Source organism: Lineus longissimus, chromosome 3 (assembly GCF_910592395.1).
Source record: "Lineus longissimus chromosome 3, tnLinLong1.2, whole genome shotgun sequence".
In the NCBI taxonomy this organism is placed as follows: Eukaryota; Metazoa; Nemertea; class Pilidiophora; order Heteronemertea; family Lineidae; genus Lineus; species Lineus longissimus.
Window position 1 is genome coordinate 17508556 of NC_088310.1, and position 18090 is coordinate 17526645.

At 40.8% G+C, this 18090-nt stretch overlaps 2 protein-coding genes across 5 annotated transcripts in view; both read left to right on the forward strand.

Annotated features, from left to right (window-relative positions):
* The first annotated feature begins 119 nt into the window (after positions 1-119).
* LOC135484824 (pinin-like) lies at positions 120-8806 on the forward strand. The gene is made up of 9 exons (XM_064766512.1): positions 120-241; positions 728-814; positions 1547-1609; positions 2120-2204; positions 2596-2687; positions 3624-3699; positions 4406-4561; positions 4842-4980; positions 5308-8806. The coding sequence occupies exons 1-9, from the start codon at positions 120-122 to the stop codon at positions 5976-5978; spliced, it is 1491 nt and encodes a 496-aa protein (XP_064622582.1). The 3' UTR covers positions 5979-8806.
* Positions 8807-14709: 5903 nt separating this feature from the next.
* The window catches only part of LOC135484056 (inactive tyrosine-protein kinase 7-like), a 103009-nt gene continuing 99628 nt past the window's right edge, over positions 14710-18090 (forward strand). For all 4 annotated transcript variants that reach the window (XM_064765138.1, XM_064765141.1, XM_064765139.1 and 1 more), the window contains exon 1: positions 14710-14848. In XM_064765138.1, coding sequence (XP_064621208.1) covers positions 14779-14848 — 70 coding nt within the window. In that variant the 5' untranslated portion in view covers positions 14710-14778. The remainder of the gene's footprint in view (positions 14849-18090) is intronic.

The window sequence follows — 18090 nt, forward strand, 5'->3', positions numbered from 1 at the left end:
ATGTTAGTTGCGGAATGGTTTTGTTGAGTCAGTGATTAGTCAGTGATATTCGTACACCCAAATGTGAACAGTGTTGAAATACGCCCTGGTACTGCGGGGAGAGTGTCGCGTCATCAAAAATGGCGACCACCGTTCGAGGGATCGATTTGTTGCAAGAGCAGTTGAAAAAAGCTCGGGAACACCTAAAAGATGTCGATGAGAACATTAAAAAAATAACAGGGCGATCGCCGGATGACTTCAGGTCATTATTGTATTTCTATCAATGCGTGTGCAATCTTTGTTGCTTCCCTTTTCTGGGTAATCAAAGAGACAATAAGTTTCCTGGCTATGGCATGCCATGCAAACAGTAATAGTTATGTACTGTGTATGCAGATCATGAGATTATGCAGCATTCCAAATGACATGAATGGGGGATGGACCTCTTCGACAAAGAAGGGCACGAGTTTACAATCCCCGATCATGATAAGAATGAACAATTCCAATATGATAATGTATGAGTTAGCACGCTCTTTTCTGCTCTTTGTCAAAGTCGACTTGTAGTTTGCGGGAGGCGACAGATCAGACTCTCGAGGAAGTGTCTTAGTGTGCTCTTGGACTTGGGAACATTTTGAACAGTTCCTAAAACGTAGAAGTGTGGTGCATGCAGAGTACAGAAGAGACTTTCTGATAGCGTCTATTTTGATTTAGGCCTACTTCCAGTATTAAATGCATCAATTTTGTATTACAGTCGACCAGGTCAGCGCAGAATTTCCATTGGACGTGGTGGAGATGATACGGGAGATCGGGGGCGAGGCAGGTTGTTTAATGTTTCCAGGTAAGCAGCAAATTAAAATGCCTTGAAATCTATATAAACTCTGAAGTGTCCTTTATCTGCTTGGACTTGGAGGCAATTATTTTCATTGGTGTTGGGAGTTTTTCACTCTTCTGCATTTCTTGCAGTGGACAGACAGAAATATTTATGATGCTGAATTTGCACAGACCTGAGATGGGTCATGTGTTTTTCTTGCAAAATTTCCGTTAAAGTGTCGGTAGATAGCATTTTACATTTAAAATCGTCTAGACACAGTTTTCATGTGAGACACCATGAGATAAATCGCCAAATTTCTGTGCAGAAATATTGCTACCGGTGATCGGCCTTTCTAGGGACAAACATCTTTGTGCCAAAAATATACGTTCATATGTGATGTTGGGGGTAATGACCTCATACTATGAAAAATCCAAGAAAGACTTCATATTGAGTCGAAGTTGACCCATCTCGCCTCAACCGAGGTCATTTATACGAAGTCAGAAACAATCATATGAGATTACACAGTGTCAATGGCAGCCTCCATGGACCAGTGCGTTTTTTTGGCCGGAAATGAACACATGGTAGCCATAAGCGACTTGATATTTGCGAGGATATTTACTAAGAAGTTTCTGGGTTGTATTGAATGCTCACTGTGAGTGTGATGAGCAGTGCAGCCCTTTGCTATTTACTCATTGAAGCTGCCTTTTTTTCTGCACAGAACATTCATAAATATTGTATGTGTCGTATGTTTTCTTGTAGGCGTGGTATCCCGGACGACGCACCATCTGCGAAAAGGCGAGCTGTAGGAAATGCCTTCAGCAGGTATGTTCAGTGGCACCTCCCTTAGCAGACACCTCGCTATTAAGGACAACCTCACTATTAAGGACAGTAGTTCTGGTCCCAAATTGGTTCAAATTTACATTCAATTTGACCTCTCTTATCAGGACTGACACCTCTCTATTAAGGACCAGTTCAGTCCCGACAGTGTCCTTAACAGAGAGGTTCTACTGTACATGTATTGGCATGATGTTATGACATGGCAGCGAACAGAGTGACAAATGCACCTACACGTAGTTACAATTGCTGACAAACCCAGGGTGGGAAGATGCTACCTGACAAAAGCTTGTATTGTAACTGAAATTATATCTCTTCAGTGTCCACAAAAGCTTGTATTGTAACTGAAATTATATCTCTTCAGTGTCCAAACTCTTGTTAGCAATGCCCACTCGGAGACGGGGACATCCAGTTACATAATGAGCAGTTATATGAAATTTAACGATTCAGAATATGTTAGTTTTACATCCATCGTAACTAGGATTTTTTGTCTTACAGGTTGGGCCCACGCCCTGGCGGAGGAGGTCGTGGACGAGGACGGAACCGACGGGACAGTGGGGATGAGGATGAGATGCGTGGAAAGGTGAGCGTGCATGTAACTTGTTCATTGCCAGAGACAAAGCAAACATGTAGTGGACTTCACTTTTATCATTGAAGCCGGGCTTAGATTGAATCTGGACTGCCCTGGCTGTCATACTTTTAGTCAAGACTCATTTATAGTCAAGATTCATTTAGCTGCTTGGACTTGTGGTGGCGGAGGGCAGGATGTGTTAGAAGCTTGAGGTACATGACTGACCTTGTGTAGTCCAGTGCTAGTTAAGTCGCTTTGGCGATTGTCTTTCCATAATTGCGATAGCCAATATCTCCCGTTTAGTTACTAATGCTAGTCCATGGAACTTGTATGTCTCATGAACTTGTCCCTTCTTTTCATTCCCTATAATGAATATGTCCGTGATTTAGTTCCTTTTTTGCAGCCTGTTCTTCCGTCGGTTGTTCAAGCCTCAGACTCCCGTAGCAGAAGAGAGACTATTGACCAACAAAATAAAGACACCAAGGGCAATGCAAGGTGAGGGTGATTTTCTCTGTGAATCGCACAATATGCTATAACTATGTAGCTCAGTAAGTAAATCATTGAATTTCTGTCCCGTTTATGTTACCTTTCAGTCTTTATGCACTGTTAATACTTTTAGTAATAAAAGTTAATAATAAAAATTAGTTAATAATTTAATTGCACTGTTAATAATGAAAATTAGATTGTCCAAAACAATGGCAACTTTAAAAAAATGTTTAAAGACGCACCTTTTTAACCTATATTTCCACTAGATAGTGTTTTATTCAATGTGTTTTATGGTTAAATTGTTGTATGTATTGTAAAGCGCCGCTGACAATTTAATTTAAAGCGGCGCTATATAAATTCTTTTTTTATTATTATTATTATTACTTAGCCGCTTGTTAACTTTGGTGGTTGTTTCCATTAAAATGACACGCTTCATTGCCATGCCAGCACCAGAGAAAACATGCCGTTTTTTTGGCAGATACACAACAATTTTAATCAACCCACCTGCCTTACAGTACTCTCGCATGAAAAACTGACTACAGACGTGTATACTATAGCGAGCAGAAAAAATTGATACAAGCACCAATTGCATACAGACGACGTGTAAGCCTGCATAATGAATGACTATCAACATCACCTGTCTTTAGAAATAGGAAATACAGTGGAACCTCCCTTAGCGGACAGCTCTCTATTAAGGACAACCTATCTAAAAAGGACACTATTTTTGGTCCCAAATGGGTTGTTTCCATTCAATTTCACCTCTCTAATCAGGACACCTCTCGATTAAGGACAGCAATTGTCAGTCCCGTGGGTGTCCTTGATAGGGAGGTTCTACTGTAGATACAGTTGGACCAACAGTTAATACATGTGAACCAAGGGCATACCCCTTAGTTTTAATGACAGTACAGTTCGATTATTTCTGATACTATCAGTTTGCATTTTCAGGAATAGACGAATGTTTGGCCTGCTTCTTGGCACTCTGCAGAGGTTCAAGGATGATTCACAAGAAAAGCAGGATAGAGTGAGTGTTCATGTAATGATAACATGAGATGATGATGATAATATACCACATATCATCCATTCATCCCCACATGTTCTACTTGCTCTGAGCACTGTACGCTCATTAACAATTTGGCCTACAATACCATGTTTATGCACCCTGAGGTTATTTGCATGTACAGTTTACCTATCATTTGGTTTCTTGGCTCTGTCCTTCATACTGTAGGACACAGAGAGATAAAGTTAAAATTTTGGGTGATGTATAAAGTTACACAAAGCTGCCAATAGGGGTCTCTCACATCTCACAGTAGGTCGAAATGATCCACGCTTGTACGAGGGATATATTTAGTGCCAAGCCTGACATGACCAAGGGCCCTTACTGTGAATATTAGTGACCTGAAGATGGCTGAATTAGCCCCTCTCCTCCTGCCTATAGTCCCCCCTTAAGTGCTGGAGTAATGGAACAAAGTTGGCTTATTTATCAAAAAATGATAAAGAAACTACTGAAAATCTCAGATGATTTGTCGGTTATTCGGGTTGGGCTGTGTCAAACTTATGTGATAGCTGGATTCAAACGGACCTGAAATATATCCTCCAGTAATATGATACATCAGTTTTCCCTTCAAGAAAATGTGTTCTATTCGATAAGGTGTATCAAGCAACTGTCTTTAATTTTAAATAAATTTGGGTGAGTTCTCCTGTGATTTAGTGCTACTGCTGTCTTCTAGGATAAGAGGCGACGTGACATTGAGTTGAAGCTTGAAGAACGAGCCGTGCAGGAACGAGAGGACGTCAAGAAGGAGAGGCAGATGTTATTCAATGCCAGGAAGAGAAAACAGCAGGAGCTCAGACAGTTAGAAACGAAAATGGAACTGGTCAAACTGGTACGAACCACCGTTTTAATAAGTTTTGGATAAAAATTGTAACTCCAAATCTGTAATGAAATCCTTAAGAAGCATTTTTCTGCACTTGACATCCCTTAAAAATCAGGGCATTTCAATCTTGTCTAAATAAAGTGCTTACGTTTGTAGGTTTCTGTACTACTCAGCCAGTGAATTGAGGTAATAGGATCCAAGTGGAATAGTTTGCGTGGTTGGAGACCTGTTTTAGGGAATTGGGATAACAGATATTAGTCCTGAATCTATTGGATCTGTTTCATTTCAGCAAAAAGACTGGGAGAGAGAAACTAAGAAGCTATCCAACTTCATTCGAACTAAAACCAGGCCTCACATTTACTACTTGCCCAAAGAACTGATTCCTTCAACCATTCGCAAACAGCAAGATACCCGCAAATTCATTGACGGTAAGGCTTGATTCGTTTTGTTCTTGGACTCGAGTGTCCCAGTGGACGATGTTGCACTTTCTAAATTTTGCTTTCACTTGATGGAAAAACTGTATATTGTGAACAATCCCCTTTAATGAACACTTGTTCACCTACCAACCGTGATGCAAACTTTTAAGCCCATAAAAAAATCCAGTAATGCAATCAGTTCAGCAGTGTTGTTGTACAATATCCTGCTTATTTACGTCATGATACTTACAGATTTACATTGCTCATGGGTTTTTTTTATAGCAACATGTGTAGCAGTTTCAGTCTCCCCTTTAATTTGATCTGTTGCTCCCTTTTCAGAGCTCGTCACAAAGCGACGAAAGAAACTAGAGGAAGAGATCGAAGCCTTGGTAAGGGTGCGAGAAGAGGAGCATGGTACAGAAGAGGAGGAAGAGGGAGAGTATGAGGAAGAGGAAGAGGACCGTAAGGAAGAGGATAAGGAGCGTGGAAAGAGAAAACGTCACCATGATGACCAGAGTCGTGATGATCAGGAGCATCACGATGATGACGAGGGTCATCCTGATGATCAGGATCATCACCATGACGAGGGTCACCATGACGACCAAGAACGTTTCCATGACGACCAAGTCAGAATGGAGGAAGACAAAGAAAATGACAATTCTAATGATCGTGTGAAGAGTCCACGGGCTCGTCAAGATAGTGGGTGTAAAGAGGAGGGGGAGGGTGGAAGGGAAGTCGAGGGTGTGGGGGAAGAAAAGATAGAGGAAGATGCCCTTGAGGTTGCTCCCGTACCTACTGAGGTCAGGGAGGAAAGGGTCAGAGAGGCGGAGGTCAGTGTGATTCACAGTCCCCAGATGCATCAGATCAGACCACGGGAAGAGCCTCGAGGTGCCCCAATGGCTATCAATGAACCTATGGAGAGCGAGGACTTCTATGGCCAGGAGCAGATTCCTGAAGATTTAGATCGCCGGGCTATGATGCATGAAGTCAGTGAGTCGGTCGAAGACTGACTTACTAAGAGTGAATGATTTCTATTCTATTTCAGAGAAATGTAATCTTGATATTGCTAGTTTATACCAGGTGCGAATCATTATATTGCTTTCATTACCATTTCAGCTTCTCGTCTGATGTAAATCAATGAATTTTATTCATCAAAACAGGTTCATCAGCTTGGTTTTATGCAGTCCAAAGGTTCTCTTATCACAAGCAAAGTTCAAAAATCGATGTTGTTCAAATTATTGGCCGTGCACTACAAGGCTTCATCAGGATATGTCTTAATCATTGCTGTCAGTGTTGCTGACATCCTCCGGATTTTACTGGACCATTCTTTGGTTCCATGTCTGGTTGAAGTATGCAAAGACTGTAGGCCTCAGACCCTTTCATGGTGGGGCTGTCAAAAGTTGTATCCAATGTCCATTTCCCCCTTTGCTTCTGGGCCCTGTTTTCTCAAATCAAATAAGTCTTTACTTGGCATTAAATCTACCGGGCCTATTTTTTCTAGGAGTTAACGCCAAAGTTAGCAAGTTAGTGACTTTAAAACCTGTTATGAACAACCGGGCAATAGAAATCGGCCTGAGGAGACTTGGGTTCATCAGAGAATGAACCCAAACACTCTTCAAACTGTTCGTGCACACTTCCCAGTACATCCCTTTATCACCGTCTCTGAGGCAACTGTCTGTACATCCTGTGAGTGGTGGCTTAACTCCCAAAATTCTTTTATATGAAAAACTCATTATTTCGAGAAAAAAAATTACTCCCTTGCCCTTGCAATGTGGAGAGAACCTTTCTATCAGATAATGTAACTACATGTATTTATTTTAATTTCATTCATGATTCGGTTTTTTGGTTTCAGGTTTTTATAGACTTAACTTTTCCATTCTGTTTTCAGCAGGAATTCTGTGAAAGGTAATGTCTAGTAGAGCAAACTTTTAAAAAGTTTGGTGTTAGAAGATGGAGAAGCAGTCGTTACTGCTAGCTTAGGACTAATGTTATGTCAAGAGTTCTGATAGTGAGAGATACAAGTGAATACTGTGGTGTCATAGTTATCTGGTCGTTCCGTTGATAGGGCCTAGCATGGGTATACGTGTTTGCACAGTGGTATAATAGAACTGAGCGGAGAATTGAACAACTGACTCTGACCCCACAGTACATGAAAGTGAACACCAAAAGTGTGCATAAAAGTTCTTTGTTCATTTTTTTATGCATTCAATAACCACATTCTACACAATCCAGTCTGTTAAAAACACTAATGCCATTTTGTCGATAACTTCTGTTACTCCTCTTTAAAGGGACAATATAGGCAGGCAAGATAAAGTTACACAAAGTCGCCAATAGGGGTCTCTCACATCTCACAGTAGGTCGAATTGATTCATTGCATGAGGGATATATTCAGTGCTGAGTCTGACATGACCAAGGGCCCTTACTGCGTATACTAGTCACTTGAAGATGGCCAAATTAGCCCCTCTCCTGCCTATAATCTCCCTTTAAACGGTCTTACCATTTGCTTTTGACTCATTCTACATGAAGTTGCCGTTTGATTCACGATCAGTTTTTTTTCAGCTTTCAATTTCAGGTTATGTTGTACTGCTGGGCATTTCAGAACAATGACAGTCACTCATCTCGTGAGAATATGTAACTTAATGTTAGGATATTAGGAATGGGAAGTGTCTTACCAAAAGTTGTGCCTACAGTACAAATGTTGATTTTTAAAGGCCTCCTCTTGAACAATCTGTAGGCAATACTTGTGTTGTTGCATCCTGTTTTACTTTCAGTTAGTTATAGCGCCTCGCCTGTACATACAATATTCCGTCATTTTCCAGTTTGATGTGTTCCAAAAGTTCAGCTCAAATACATGTATGCTTATCTGGTTTTGTTCCAAAGTGTGCTTGCTAAATCTATAGGAACTACAGTAGAATCTCTCTATTAAGGACACCCATGGGACTGACAAATGCTGTCCTTAATAGAGAGGTGTCCTGATAAGAGAGGTCAAATTGAATGGAAACAATCAATTTGGGACCAAAACAAGTGTCCTTAATAGAGAGGTTGTCCTTATTAGAGAGGTGTCGGCTAAGGGAGGTTCCACTGTATGTAAGATATAATCTTGTGTACCATTACAGTTTTTGCCGCTGTCAATTCAGTTGCGGTAAAGTAATATGAAATAATTTTTGGATTAGGGTATGAATTTAGATATTCTGATGCCTAACATCCCATTTAAACTATAGTGGTAATTATCTTTGTCATGGATGTTAAAAATCAATACCTGTGCTGCATGTCTCTGGCCAATCTTACGATTATCAGTTTATTCAATTTAGACAACCTGTCACAATGTCATCATTTCTGAGGGAACTTTCATGACAATTTGTTTAGAATTTTTACTATATAGAGTGAGTACTTAGACGAGCTCAATTACCCCCTTTTAGCAGAAGTGGTGACTGATGCATATGCCACTCTCGTTCACTTTGTATGTGTAGTGCCTGTCCACGTTTGTATTTCGTCATATAAATTTGCCAGAAAATCCTGTTATTCCCGTCACCACACCAAAATGTATGTCCAAACAAATAAAATCTATGAGAAAAACAACGCTAATTTTTTACTGTCTAATATTAATGAGTCCAACCTAGTGAATTCATTGTAGATATTTTAAGGTCTGTGGGTCTGAAATTGCGACAGAAGAGTGGGCCTGGTTGTGAATATCAGAATTTTCTGCTGGTTGTATTTTGCCTGTACAAAGCCTGATTAAAATCTGCAAATATGAATCAGTTCAAATTTGCTACATTGAGTTTATATGAATCCCAGCATATAATTCAATCACAATAAAATAAAACCCATTAGTGATGATTATTGTTTTTCAGTTGTTCCATTCTTTTTTAATGCCATTAATTTTGTGAGAAGTTGTTGGGGGAAAATCATTTGTCTTGGACAACGGAAGACTGTTTGTTGGCTGACTACATCAGTGTAAAGTGAAAGACTGGTCAAAGCACTCAACAAAAATTATGTTGACAGCCAGATCATGACATTTATGACTGAAACCCAATGATACATTGTAGATGGATGGGGATGTGGCTCCGTGAAACATTGGAAGCACTCTTCATTGTCGTTATCTGATGCTATGATTGTCAGGATTGACACTGAATTCTGGCTTCACTCCAATCTCTGGGTCAACGTCGTTGTGACATTAGGTTTGACTACATTCCAACCACTTTTAGAAACCTGGCTGTGACTATGAAGATTGGCTGCACTCCAACACTGGGTGGAAACCTCGTGACAATAAGTTTGGCTACACTCTAGTCATTTAGTGGAAACTTGGTTGTGACAATGAAGTCCACACTCGAGTCACCGTTTGGAGGTTGTGACATTGAAGTCTGTCCATACTATAGTCACTGTTTGGAAACCTGGTTGACCATTGAAGTCTGTCCACACTCTAGTCATCGTTTGGAAACTTGGTTGTGACATTGAAGTCTGTCCACACGCCAGTCACCGTTTGGAAACTTGGTTGTGGACATTGAAGTCTGTCCACACTGCAGTCACCGTTTGGAAACTTGGTTGTGACATTGAAGACTGTCCACACTCTAGTCACTGTTTGGAAACTTGGTTGTGACATTGAAGTCTGTCCACACTCTAGTCACTGTTTGGAAACTTGGTTGTGACATTGAAGTCGGTCCACACTCCAGTCACCGTTTGAAAACTTGGTTGTGACATTGAAGTCTGTCCAAACTCTAGTCATCGTTTGGAATCTTGGTTGTGACATTGAAGTCTGTCCACACTCTAGTCACTGTTTGAAAACTTGGTTGTGACATTGAAGTCTGTCCACACTCTAGTCACTGTTTGGAAACTTGGTTGTGACAATGAAGTCTGTCCACACTCTAGTCACTGTTTGGAAACTTGGTTGTGACATTGAAGTCTGTCCACACTCCAGTCACCGTTTGAAAACTTGGTTGTGACATTGAAGTCTGTCCACACTCTAGTCATAGTTTGGAAACTTGGTTGTGACATTGAAGTCTGTCCACACTCCAGTCACCGTTTGAAAACTTGGTTGTGACATTGAAGTCTGTCCACACTCCAGTCACCGTTTGAAAACTTGGTTGTGACATTGAAGTCTGTCCACACTCTAGTCACTGTTTGGAAACTTGGTTGTGATGTAGAAGTCTGTCCACACTCTAGTCACCGTTTGGAAACTTGGTTGTGACACTGAAGTCTGTCCACACTCTTGTCATCGTTTGGAAACTTGGTTGTGACATTGAAGTCTGTCCACACTCTAGTCACTGTTTGGAAACTTGGTTGTGACATTGAAGTCTGTCCACACTCTAGTCACTGTTTGGAAACTTGGTTGTGACATTGAAGTCTGTCCACACTCTAGTCACTGTTTGGAAACTTGGTTGTGACATTGAAGTCTGTCCACACTCTAGTCACTGTTTGGAAACTTGGTTGTGACATTGAAGTCTGTCCACACTCTAGTCACTGTTTGGAAACTTGGTTGTGATGTAGAAGTCTGTCCACACTCTAGTCACCGTTTGGAAACTTGGTTGTGACACTGAAGTCTGTCCACACTCTAGTCACTGTTTGGAAACTTGGTTGTGACATTGAAGTCTGTCCACACTCTAGTCACTGTTTGGAAACTTGGTTGTGACATTGAAGTCTGTCCACACTCCAGTCACCGTTTGAAAACTTGGTTGTGACATTGAAGTCTGTCCACACTCCAGTCACCGTTTGAAAACTTGGTTGTGACATTGAAGTCTGTCCACGCTCTAGTCACTGTTTGGAAACTTGGTTGTGATGTAGAAGTCTGTCCACACTCTAGTCACCGTTTGGAAACTTGGTTGTGACACTGAAGTCTGTCCACACTCTTGTCATCGTTTGGAAACTTGGTTGTGACATTGAAGTCTGTCCACACTCTAGTCACTGTTTGGAAACTTGGTTGTGACATTGAAGTCTGTCCACACTCTAGTCACTGTTTGGAAACTTGGTTGTGACATTGAAGTCTGTCCACACTCTAGTCACTGTTTGGAAACTTGGTTGTGACATTGAAGTCTGTCCACACTCTAGTCACTGTTTGGAAACTTGGTTGTGACATTGAAGTCTGTCCACACTCTAGTCACTGTTTGGAAACTTGGTTGTGACATTGAAGTCTGTCCACACTCTAGTCACTGTTTGGAAACTTGGTTGTGACATTGAAGTCTGTCCACACTCTAGTCACTGTTTGGAAACTTGGTTGTGACATTGAAGTCTGTCCACACTCTAGTCACTGTTTGGAAACTTGGTTGTGACATTGAAGTCTGTCCACACTCTAGTCACTGTTTGGAAACTTGGTTGTGACATTGAAGTCTGTCCACACTCTAGTTACTGTTTGGAAACTTGGTTGTGACATTGAAGTCTGTCCACACTCTAGTCACTGTTTGGAAACTTGGTTGTGACATTGAAGTCTGGATGCATTCTAGCCTCTGGTTGGAAACTTGTTGTAACACTGACGTTTGGCAATACTGTAGCCACTGTGTGAAATCCTAGTAGTCTAGTTGTGACATTGAAGTCTGACCACACTCTTATCACTGTGTTAAAACATGGTTGTGACATTGGGCGCCACTGGGTGGTAACATGGCTGTAACGTTGAATACTAGCTCTTTCCCAGCCGCTGAGTAGGAACCCAATTGTTGCCTCCACTCAGTCAAGCTACACGACGGCAACCTGGATGTAACAACGAGGTCCACACATATGAATATGAATATGAATATGAATATTTATTCGACCAACAAAATTTACAAGGTGCATTAATGAAATACATGATATTGATTGTGGTCGGGAGCAGAACAAGACCAGATTGGCCGCTTAATGCCTGCTCCCTTATGAATTACATGTAGTACAATGTTAATTATTATATACAGGATTTACAATTTAATTTACAAGACAGTTCTATTTTACAGTGAAGGAGTGAGTAATAACAGTTATAAGACGAAAAAAGTTTAACGAATGTCGCAAACATAGCAGTTGCGAATTTGGCACTTTTTATTATAGGAACCCAAAATTTCATTTTTGTAGTATGTTGAAAAGGATTTTAAGCTAAAATTTGAGTGGAGTTTGTTTAGAGTTTGTTTTGAGAGAGAATTATATAATTTAGTTAAACTGTATCGTGGTGTCATTTTGGCATATTCGTGTCTTACATTTGGTATTTTAAATTTATCATTAATTCTTGTGGGATAGTTATGAACATCACTGTTAAATGAGAAAAAATTGTGCATGAAGTACACTGGTAAATCCTTTTTTAAAAATCTATAGAGAAATTTTATTTCAATTAATTTGTGTAAGTCCGGTAGTTTGAGTAGTTTAATGAAGCCACTGAGTGGTATTCTGGTTGTGACATTGAAGTCTGGCTTAAATACAGCCATTGGGTTGAAACCTGGTCATGCAGCCACAGGACAGCAACCTGGATGTGACATGATATCTACATATACTTTAGCCACTGAGTGTTAACCTGGTTGTGACATTAAAGTCTGACCACACTCAGGTCACTGGGATAAAATCTGGTTGTGACATAATGCCGCCACTGGGTAGGAACATGGTTGTGACATTGAAGACTAGCATTTCTCTCGCCACTGAGTGGGAACCTGGTTGTGACCTTGAAGTCTCGCGATACTTCAGCCACTGGGTGGAAACCTGGTCGTTGCCTCCACTCAATCAAGCTACAGGACGGCAACCTGGTTGTGACAACGGAGTCTACACATACTCCAGCCACTGAGTGGTAACCTGGTTGTGAAATTATTGAAGTCTGGCGATACTTCAGCTACTTGGGGAAACCTGGTTGTGACATAGTAGTTGTGCAATGTTTCGTCTAGCCTAGCCGACGGCTGATATGAATAAAGTCTAGCAAATGCTTTCACTTCAATTTTGTACAGAAAAGCCTAGTGTAAATGTTTGTGGAGTTTTAAATAAAAGTATTGCTAGTCTTTATGCATATCACCCAAGCCTGGTTGAGACATTGTAGTCTGGCTTCATTCTAGCTACTGGAATGGATGGGCATGGACGACGCCAACAGTCAAGCCACTGGTGGGACCTGGTTGTGACATTATGGAAGTCTGTGCTGGTACCATTTGATGGAAGTCTGGTTTAAATAGTGGTTGTGCAGTGTGTTTCCTGTCGCCTACACCCATTGTCAGATGGCAATTCCCTGTAAATATACCCATTGGATGAAATTCTGGTCGAGACATGTCTAGTGCTCGGAAGTCTGGTTATACCCCTGTTACCAGAACACTGGTTGTGACTTAGTTACTCCATCTCTTTCTGTTTGTGGCATTATCTCTTGCTTGGCTGGATGGTTGTGACATTGACTCTCTATGCTGTTGTAACACAGTCCGTTGCTTTGATGGTTCCTTTCGTCAAAGTCCGTCCATTGCTGGCGGTGCCATCGTCCGTTGTTTGCTGATAATGTGGTTATGCTGCCAGTGGCATAGTCAAAATGTTGTCTCGTTGTTTATGTGGTTGTGACATCGTCCAACCATTGATGTCGGTGGCTTAGTCCGTCGTTTGGATGTGTGGTTGTGACATAGTCAGTAGTATAGCCTGTATTATTAATCATCCATTGTTTGGATATGGTCATGACATCATGCTAAATGCCTAACTGTTGTCCATTTTAACAGTGTCCGTTTCGTGCTATACGACATTCAGTTACATTTTGTAACGCTCGGGCGCAGCACCTCCGTTTTCGACTAACCTAATACCATTAGGCCCCGCGTGGTAGCGCTGAGGCGGCCGCTGCTGAGGTGTGACAGAAATGAAAGTCCAGTGGTAAGAAGATCCTACCAAGACATGGTAGCCTATTGCGATTGTGATGGCGTGATCCCTAAACTTGACTCTCCATTATGAGACTATCTGTAGGTGAGATAGGTGAGATAAGAATTATCTCGGGATGATATGGGACCGGGAGGTGAGGCATGTCTTGTCTCTGGCATCGATGGGTGTCTTAATTTTCCCTAGACTCCCTGGGCAGCCCATTGCGCCATCCTAATTTGGTCTCTGAGGAACAGGCCGTCCACTGCGTCCGGAATGTAAATTTTCCCAGGATAAATAAACTGGGCGTTGAGACGACTCTTGTCTGCACATCCTCGCACACTATGTTGGGCGTCACGACCTGACTTTCCAGGATGACATGTATTGGGAGTTGAGACTAGCCTGGTCAGCATGACTTACTACTTTATATAGGCCTATAGGATGGATGTCCCAACCTGACTTTCCCAGGATGAGTTGGGACTGGGAGTTGAGACGAGTCTGGTCTTTCGCAGCAGGATGGATGGAGATGACAGAAAAGGATGGATGTGACCTCGGGATATGAATGTATCAACCTAATTATATATCTCATTGCGTGGAAGAGGCCATTTGTCTGAGGTTAACTTTATAATACGTGCAGTGACCGCTTCATAGATTTATGAACGCATTAGCAATCTTGATTGATCGCACGTGTTTCCGGATTTTTTCTTGCTTTTCCTCTTTGGCTCTGACACTCTCTTTCGCGAGCAGACGCTCAAAGTGACAGTTACAAAAAATACAACAAACCACCAAATTTTACAAAATATTATCACATCAAAGGTTTTTAACGCAAAAATAATAGCCCCTCTCTTCGGTATATTCCTCATTTCTCTCACAATTGTACATAAACTGAACGATAGTCTAGATCTATTTATGCTGCGCGTATGAACTATATTTATCTTAGTGCGTGATCAGGCCATTTGAGTTTGTTGCGCCGAAGCGTACACGAAGGATAGCGGCGTGCGAACTGTGGTTTAAATGTGGCTTACGATTTGACTGCTCTCCTTTCTCAAGAACAGGATGGATTATTCTCGGGTACTTTGTGGACATTTTAGGATACTGTTAACCGTTTTTTGTGCATTTTTACTAGGTAAGATCGCCACTTTTACTTGTATTGCAAAGCAATCTACATTGTCTTCCGTTATGTGGCCCATTCCCGAGGTCCGTGTGTGTGTTTTTGACAGTAGTGTGTAACACCCTCTAATAGAGTAACCAGTCTTTAGTCTGGTTACTCTTAGGTACACCTGATTTTGGCGGTACTATGTTATTGGGTCGTTTTATTTGATGACTTGACACTCACTGTTCATCAACTATTTTCTATGAATTTTCGTTTTATTTAGTAGAGAAATAACTAAGCGATAAACTTAACTACTTATTGACTGTGTTTGCCTTGTGCTTGTGGCTGTTTTTATCTCTTTATTTCCTCGATGCTGTTTTATTCGACAAAGACCAATGGCAATGCAAGCAAGAGAGATGAGTAAAAGATAGTCCAAATATCATATACAGTAGAACCTCTCTATTGAGTACACCCTTGGGACTGACAAGCAGTGTCCTTATTAGAGAGGTGTCCTGATTAGAGAGGTCAATTGAATGGAAACAATCAATTTGGGACTAAAACTAGTGTCCTTGATAGAGAGGTGTCCTCTAATGGAGGTTCCACTGTATATTACTACAGTGGAACCTTCCTTAGAAGACACCTCTCTATTAAGGAGGTTCCACTGTATATTACTACAGTGGAACCTTCCTTAGAAGACACCTCTCTATTAAGGACAACCTCTCTATTAAGGACACTAGTTTAGTCCCAAATTGGTCTTTTCCATTCAATTTGACCTCTCTATTAAGGACACCTCTCTATTAAGGACAGCACTTGTCAGTCCCAAGGTGTCCTTAATAGAGAGGTTCTACTGTATTATATTTAGACGTGGTCACTTGGGCTTGAGGTCCTATTGGGGCCGTATGTAACCTTCTGGTCCTGGGACAATCTTTTCAGTCATTCAACATGTTGAGGGAGAGAACTCATCTGAAAGTAGAAGAACACCTCTATTTTGTCCCCAAAATATTTCTTTTGGGGAAGGTGCCCCCCCCCTTGCAACCCGTTAAATACGCACTGATGCTTATCTCCTACATAGAATTCATTTTAATCTATTTCTTTGAACTTTTGTCTAAAATTTGTCTCAACTACAGGCAACATCATTGTATGCATTTAGATAAAGACTACACAAAAGTGTACACTGCATGGTTCGAATGAGATCAGTGTGTAAATCAGCTCTAGTTCAGGTGTTGGGAGAATCGTTGAGTGACATTTGCCTGGGGCAAGTCTTCAGTTGTCATTGTCCTCATGCACAAAGTCGGTTGTGTATTTGTCTTATGAACCTGGCTTCCTAGCATGCCATACCTTTCACAGCATTCTCAAATTTCTACAGCTTGCTTGTTCCCCTATGTTTCTTTCATGAATAGCTTTCCAAAGAAAGAATGATGATGATGATGAGACGAGAGGTTGTAGTTATGATGAATTTGTTGACTGCTTCTCAGAAACAGTGGAGTTACCATTGCTTTCCCCATCCCAGTAAAAAAGGCAGGACAGCAGTCCCCTGTGTAGTCAATGGCCTATATATGGAAATTATCCAGAGCACACTGCAAAACAAACAAAAAATACTGGCCTTGGGTGGCTAAGAACCCCTAGTGGTTATCAGCATCTTAGATCAATATCCTCACTTATCAGTTTATCTTCCCTCCCAGCTTAGCTGCTGGTTTCCATCATGACACACAACTCCGATATTGCAAAGTCCCTTCAACTGCCTGTTATTTTAACTGGTCAGTGTCAGAATACAGGGGCTGTGCAATCTTGGATCCTTGTCAAGTTGGTAATTAGCAGAGCTCTAAGCTGTGAAGGAAGGTATAATTTGGCCCTCATCCCACACACACAGTCATCAGGATTAGCCCCTCCCTGCAATTTTCATTGATGCTTATCCTCTTTCTGAACCTAAGCTTCCTAACATCATGGGTCTGCTTTAAAATACAGTGTTACACTTCATGGTATTGTAGTGATGGATCAGTTTGAGTTGCCTTTGATTATCTTTAAAATAGTGTTACTCTGTTAAACAGTGTTACTCTTCATGATATCGTAGTGATGGATCAGTTTGAGTTGCCTTTGATTATCTTTAAAATACAGTGTTACTCTTCACGGTATCGTAGTGATGGATCAGTTTGAGTTGCTTGCCTTTGATTATCTGTAAAATACAGTGTTACTCTTCACGGTATCGTAGTGATGGATCAGTTTGAGTTGCCTTTGATTATCTTTTAAATACAGTGTTACTCTTCATGGTATCGTAGTGATGGATCAGTTTGAGTACCCTTTGATTATCTTTAAAATACAGTGTTACTCTTCATGGTTTCGTAGTGATGGATCAGTTTGAGTTGCCTTTGATTATCTTTAAAATACAGTGTTACTCTTCATGGTATCGTAGTGATGGATCAGATTGAGTTGCCTTTGATTATCTTTGAAATACAGTGTTACTCTTCATGGTATTGTAGTGATGGATCAGATTGAGTTGCCTTTGATTATCTTTAAAATACAGTGTTACTCTTCATGGTATCGTAGTGATGGGTCAGTTTGAGTTGCCTTTGATGATCTTTAAAATACAGTGTTACTCTTCATGGTATCGTAGTGATGGATCAGATGGGGTTGCCTTTGATTATCTTCAAAATACAGTGTTACTCTTCATGGTATCGTACTGATTTGTAGTAATAGATCAGATGGGGTTGCCTTTGATTATAATGAAATGCCCATAGAATGCATGCACTTTGAGTACCTTATTGTATTCCCCTGTTTTATAAATCTTAGGTACTTAACATGTATCCTCCAAAAGTCATTGAATAATGGATGTAATGGAAGAGAAGTAAAGAGAATGCTGCTTAAAGTTAAAATCATACAACCAACACGTTGTTGTTTATCTTTTACAAACCTGTGTTCCGACCTTGATCTGTCACAGCAATTGAAGGGTTAATCTGGTTTGGCCCGCTTACATTTATCATTGGTCTACATCGTACCACAATACCTATACCTACCAACTCATGAGTGATTTATGACTCTCACTGGTCAGACAGAATGCTCTCTAATCTCTTCATGAAAATGAGAACACAGTTAGTCGACTGTAGAGTAAATTAGTGTTTTCCTTGGTATGATTCTCCTGCATAAAAAGTTAGTTGTTAGATATAAGTCTCAAAAACCTTTTCTCCAAGTTTTGATTGACTCATGTAAGGAACTCTGCTCATGACAAGAATTTGTCCACAAGCTAAACTTAAAAATATGAAATTGTTGGTTCTTACAAA

Coding starts and splice junctions, on each gene's coding strand:
- LOC135484824 (XM_064766512.1), top strand. CDS start 120: ATGGCGACCACCGTTCGAGGGATCGATTTGTTGCAAGAGCAGTTGAAA. Junction 242..727: donor CGATCGCCGGATGACTTCAG/GTCATTATTGTA, acceptor TTTGTATTACAG/TCGACCAGGTCAGCGCAGAA. Junction 1,610..2,119: donor GTAGGAAATGCCTTCAGCAG/GTATGTTCAGTG, acceptor TTTGTCTTACAG/GTTGGGCCCACGCCCTGGCG.